This window comes from Panthera uncia, assembly GCF_023721935.1.
Source record: "Panthera uncia isolate 11264 chromosome A3 unlocalized genomic scaffold, Puncia_PCG_1.0 HiC_scaffold_12, whole genome shotgun sequence".
Classification (NCBI taxonomy): domain Eukaryota; kingdom Metazoa; phylum Chordata; class Mammalia; order Carnivora; family Felidae; genus Panthera; species Panthera uncia.
The window spans coordinates 9375885-9381884 of record NW_026057579.1 but is presented as its reverse complement, the minus strand read 5'-3'; the positions used below and the strand labels follow the sequence as shown (position 1 = coordinate 9381884).

The following is a 6000-nucleotide window of genomic DNA, read 5'->3' as shown; positions in this document are numbered from 1 at the left end:
TGGCTCCAGCACAAACATGTCTAGAATTTTCACTGTGTGGGACAAATATAATGAATCCAGTGTGCAGAGACGCCTTTCTCTAAATCATCTCTGTATTTCTTTCTCCTCTGGATCCGAGTTAACTTAAAACCAGAATCTCCCCCAACATTCATCTTTCTCTAACTCTGCGCTCTGCATCTTCCAGCATTTTATCTGAAAGTCAGCCACCAAAGTTAACGAACTGCTACCAAAGTTAACGAACTGCTAGCTCACTGCCTGTTGAGAACCGGGAGCCGGAGAACCCCCCCCCCCCCCCCGCCCGCCCCCGCAATCCTGCAGATTCAGCATTTGGGTTTAGGAAAACTACAGGCCCCAAAATGCAATTTCACTTTCCAAAGACTACCACTCCCAACATGCAATGCAGCCAGAGTTAGCAAAGGAAAACCCCGTTTGGAAATTTTGCCTTCCTGTGGCCCTCAGGCAAAGGAAAGGTTTAGAAAGTCGCCAGAAGGTATTTTTTTGCAGGAGCGGTCACTCCCCAAATCCAGGCAAGGAAGGGGAGGAGTCTGGGGCGTGTCCCGCCCTTCTCCAGTAAACTTCTCCGGCTCCAGGTTTGGAGGCAGAGTCGGAAGGGCTGGGAGTAGCTGCACGCCCCCACGCTTTCCCCATGGTTTCGGTGACTAGAGCCGTGTTCGGAGACCTGCCCTCAGGGGCAGGGACAGTGGAGAAGTTCCAGCTGCAGTCAGACGTGCTGAAAGTGGACATCATCTCCTGGGGCTGCACCATTACGGCCCTGGAGGTCAAAGACAGGCAGGGCAGGGCGTCAGATGTGGTGCTCGGCTTTGCAGAGTTGGAAGGTGGGTTGAATGCTGTCCCGGGCTGCGGGCGGGCCCCGGGTCCCCAGCCCTCCCGCATATGCCCCCGAGGTGGCCAGGATCCAGGGCGAGTACCCGAGCTCGTCACCCTCATCACCGCGAGGAGTGCTTACAACCGGCAGACCCACTGTGTTTCCATCCTGTGTTCGGAAAAAGACACATGAATGGAAACAGCTGTAGGACTTGGTCTCTGGTTGTCCATTCAGGCTTTGCCTTAATTTAGAATAGTTAAGGGTCTGGGGCTCCCGGGTGGCTCAGTCGGTTAAGCCTCGGACTTCGGCTCAGGTCATGATGTAGAGTTTCGTGAGTTCATAGCTCAGAGCCTGGAGCCTGTTTCGGATTCTCTCTCTCTCTCTCTCTCTCTCTCTCTCTCTCTCTCTCTCTCCCTCTGTCTAAAATAAATAAACATTAAAAAAAAATAGTTCAGGGTAAGATAAAACCCCAGCAACCCTGGAGCGATCTTTGAACTGCCAGGTATGCAGGGCAGGAGAGGGAAAAGCTGGCTAGAGGGGGTGTGGCTCCAGGTCTTGCCTTGTGTTCTTTCTGTAGGACAATCTAAGACCTGTCTCCTCTACTTCCTCTCTCCTTCATCAGATTCTCCTTGAGCCCTGGTTGTCTGAGAAATGCTCCTCGACATGGCTCATTGGGTACAGACGGCTTAGCCACCCGGTCTGGTGTAAGCGCCCAGCTCGGGCTGGCTGCTCGGGAACCAACCAAGCAGAAGACCAACTCATGGTCTAGCAGTGAGGTCTCCCAAGTAGGACCAACTTTTATTTTATGGGGTTCCATGGACAATTAGGATCATGAATTAATCCATGCATCCACAAGCTGTTCATTCAGTCAACTCACTCAGCGAGACAGACAAGGTCCTCACCCTCATGGAGCTTGCACTTTAGCTGGGGGGTTAGACATTAGCCAGATAGTCGCATTAAAAAAAAAAATTACAGTTGCAGTTTGATCTCAGCAAAGGAAAGGGTCTGCAGTGCCATCTTGGCCCTACTGTGTAGCTAGACAGGAGGTGAGGTCTGAAATAAAGGTGGCAAAAGGAAACTGCTTGAAAATGAGTACGCTTTGCTCCGTGGTAGGGGCGTGGGCACAGCCTGCTAGAGAAGAGGTTTGAGGTTTTCCTTTAGGTGTGTGTTTCTTCTATCTGTTTGGTTCTTTAGATACATAACATGGCTCATGGTTAGAAGTTAACAGAAAACTGAGTATTGGTTTTCTTTGGTGGGGGTTCAGATCTTCAGTCAGAAGGCAAGAGTTGACAAGTGACAAAAGAGGATTCTTTAGAATGATTTTGCTGAGTCACCTCTCTCTCTGTGAGTACCATAACTATTTTCCAGGCTGACACAGAATCACAAAGAGATTACTTGGCTGGTGCAAAATTGCCCAGTGGCGTCGAAGAATTGGACCTACGTCCTAGAATATCAGAGCCAGCAAAGCTTTGGAGACGCTAAGCTGTCAGCCTCTGCTTTTATCGCCTCATTTCCATCTCTGCCTTATCATATGGCCCTCCCTCTGCACCTCTACACACACACACACACACACACACACACACACACACAATGACTGCTCTCGCTCCTTATCAGTGTTCGTTTAGATGTAAGGGTCACGTAGAGTTTAAAATACAAAGTGTCTTTGTGGAATTCTTATGAAATGTGTGCCCTGAGGGCATGACCGCTGGGAAGCACCAGTGTCTTGTCTTTTCTTGTTTCTTTTTTTCTTTTTAGTTAGTTAACATCCAGTGCAATATTGGTTTCAGGAGCAGAATTCAGCGATTCATCACTTATATACAACCTCTACTGCTCATCACAAGTGCCCTCCTTAGTACCCATCACCCATCTAGCCCATTCCCCACCCACCTCCCCTCTATCAACCCTGTTTATTCTCAATCCTTAAAAGTCTCTTATGGTTTGTTTCCCTCTCTTCTCTTCTCCCCCTTCCCATGTGTCATCTGTTTTGTTTCTTAAATCCACTTGAGTGAAACCGTATGGTATTTGTCTTTCTCTGACTTACTTCACTTAGCATAATACACTCTGGTTCCACCCATGTTGTCGCAAATGGCAAGATTTCATTTTTTTGATGGCTGAGTAATGTTCCACTGTGTATATAGACCACATCTTCATCCGCTCATCAGATGGACATTGGGGCTCTCTCCATAGTTTGGCTATTGTTGACAGTGCTGCTATAAACATTGGGGTACATGTGCCCCTTCGAATCTGTATTTCTGTATCCTTTGGGTAAATACCTAATAGTGCCATAGCACTGGTGTCTTATTAGGCATGGAAGTGTTGATTTTGTGAGGGCATTAATACGGTGGAGTTGTCTCTATAAGTCTGTGCCTCTTGGGGCAGTCTGGATGAGGAAAGTATTATCCCCCAATGTTCTTAAAAGGGAGAAAAAGAAATCGATCTCCTTGGATTATAGTGATCTAGCGTGTGCTTTATTGCCCTCCATCTTAGTAACATCTCTTGAGAATGTTAAATAGCATTTTCTTATTAGCATACATCACAGACTTCACATAATGCCAGGATGAATCAAAGCATCCAAAATATTCTAGGTGCTCATTCCTAGGCTATAATTTAGATGATTGAATTATTTATTCTAGAAGGAAAGTGAGTTATTTTCAGAAGAGGAGAAGTTGGAAAAAAGCCCTTGGAATATCAAGTAACACTTTCTAATATGTGCAGCCATCATCATGGCTCCTGGAAGCGGCTCCTTTGTTCCTTTTTTACACGCCTGTCTTTCAGTTTTTTCGTAGATTCTTTCTACAAAGATAGATATTGCTAAAGATAAAAGAAGACTTCATGTATGTCATAACGGGGAGCATTCTTGTCTCAGTCAGAATAGTGTGAAATGGGGCTCTGCTACAGTTTTGATCAGTTCTTGTGTATTAAAACCCATGTTAAGAAATTGGCGACATTGGGGCGCCCGGTTGACTCACTTGGGGGAGCGTGCAACTCTTGATCTTGGGGTTGTTTGAACCCCATGTTGAGTCTAGAAATTACTTTTAAAAAAATAAAATCTTAAAAAAAAAAAAAGGGAATTGACAGCAGCGATTGCCTTCAAGAGAGGCTCTGCATAGCCAGGGTGCAGGGGTAAGAAGGAGACTTTATTTTCACTGTCTATTCTTTTCAAATATCTGAATGTGTAAGTATTATGTAAACAAAACTGAGGTGAATCATTTAAAGCTACAAGACATGACAGAATAAGGGGTTATCTTGACATTACTATGCCCCAGAATATTTTAAACCACAGGGAGGAGCTAAGCATGTACAATTCCATGAAACATGGTCCTTTTTAACTGCCAGGTTAGATGTGAACAATCTCCAGTTTCCCAGATAGATTATATAAACTGCTTGGATCATGGCCATGACCGGAGGTCAGACTGGTTCAGTTTTTCCCTGGGAAAATGAGAGCTCTCTTCTGTAGAATTCTAAAGAGGTAAATCATACGATCTTTTAGTTACAGCCTAGAGAAGTCACTAATGCCTCCTATGAATTGTTCTGCCATTTTTTGTACCTAAAATATTTAAAAATGCGTTTCCTCTTCATGCCTCACCTACAGTCATTATAACTTCTTTCAAAATCTGTGATGAGACTATTTGCCTATAAGCCACAGGTTTAAACAACCTACCCACACAACCAGTGCACTCTTGCCCTTCATCTTCCCTCCAGTTACCACCAAACACCCGGCTCTTACGGCCATGGGAGTCACTATGGAAAAAATAGAAAAAATAGACCTAGTGCTTTTAGAAAACCCCGGCCAATAGCGGGTGGAGGAAAAGGGACCGGTTCAGAGACCGCGGTGTAGGCTTGCAGATGCCTGAGTGCCCTTGTAGGAGTACTGGGGATTCCTGGTTTCAATCTCTGCTTTGTCCCTTAAAGTTATTTAACTTTCCAGACATGTTTCTTCACCTTAACTAATGGATAATGAGACTAAATGTGCTGCCGCCTGTGATGGTGTCTGACTGTAGCGAGCAATCAGTCGTTTTTATCGCCTTTCTTTCCCTTGCCCCCAAATGTCTTCCTTCACACTACTTGAGCGTTTTACCTCGCTTGATTAATACTGCAAAAAAGGGCATCAAGATCCATGTGGACAGCCAGCAGCTATTTGAAAATATTTAAAATATTGGGGACAAATTAAAAAAAAAAATTTTTTTTAAAGGAGGGTGTTCATTCGGTTAAGCAGCCCACTTGGGCTCAGGTCATGATCTCACGGTTCGTGGGTTCAAGCCCCGCGTCGGGCTCTATGCTGACAGCTCAGAGCCTGGAGCCTGCTTCGGATTCTGTGTCTCCCTCTCTCTCTGCTCCTCCCCTGCTCGCGCTCTGTCTCTCTCTCTCTGTCTCTGTCTCTCTCTCAAAAATAAATATTTAAAAGAAATTTTTTTTTAATATTGGGGGCAATTAAAGTTCTTGTCAATTAAAGTAATGTTTGCTTTCCTCCGAAACAGGTTGTAGAAGCTTAGATTGGAAATAGTAGGTACTTTCATTTCACGCTTTTAGGGCACTCTGGCTGAAGTTTGGGTGGTACGAGGTGGATAGCATAGCTGGGGTCCGTGGGACGTTAGAGGAGTGGAAAAGTCCATAACGCTGGTTAAGGATCTATTAATATACTCTGGCCAGTCCTTTGCTCAAGAAAAGGGACAGACTTTTCCTCTACCCTATACCCCCCATCAGCAATTGAAAAAAAAAAAATCATCATTCATGGCTTGACCTAGAAACTTTTCCCTTTTTTATGGAAAACAGTATTTTCTGCATTTGAAAACAAGCATTTTAGTCATGTCCTATTCAGAATTTGGGGAATGTCACTTCTTGTAATTCTGATTTGATATGAAAGCTTAGTAACTTATGAAGATATTAGTATCTTTGTAACAAATAACATGCATTTGTTCCGAAGCATTTTTCAGAGACAGTTGAGAGCAGCGGTTTCTGGTGTTAAAAACTCTTCATCTAAACCAAGGACTGGCAGGTACTGCTTCTCTCCGTGGGCTGTTTACTGTTGCCAGAAAGCCATCTCTTCTGAGGGAATTCTTGTAAGCCCAGGAACCAGCAGCTTTGCTGTTGGAGTTGTCACTGTCTCCACAGCCGAGCATGTGGCTGGCAGAGTGGGGACTCCGTGTACGTTTGTTGAATGGATCAGAGTAGGA

The 6000-nt window shown here is 45.0% G+C and overlaps 1 protein-coding gene across 1 annotated transcript in view; it reads left to right on the top strand.

Moving 5' to 3' along the window:
• The first annotated feature begins 399 nt into the window (after positions 1 to 399).
• The window catches only part of GALM (galactose mutarotase), a 53452-nt gene continuing 47851 nt past the window's right edge, over positions 400 to 6000 (top strand). The window contains exon 1 of the mRNA XM_049652271.1: positions 400 to 836. Within this exon, the coding sequence (XP_049508228.1) occupies positions 647 to 836 (190 nt within the window). The 5' untranslated portion in view covers positions 400 to 646. The remainder of the gene's footprint in view (positions 837 to 6000) is intronic.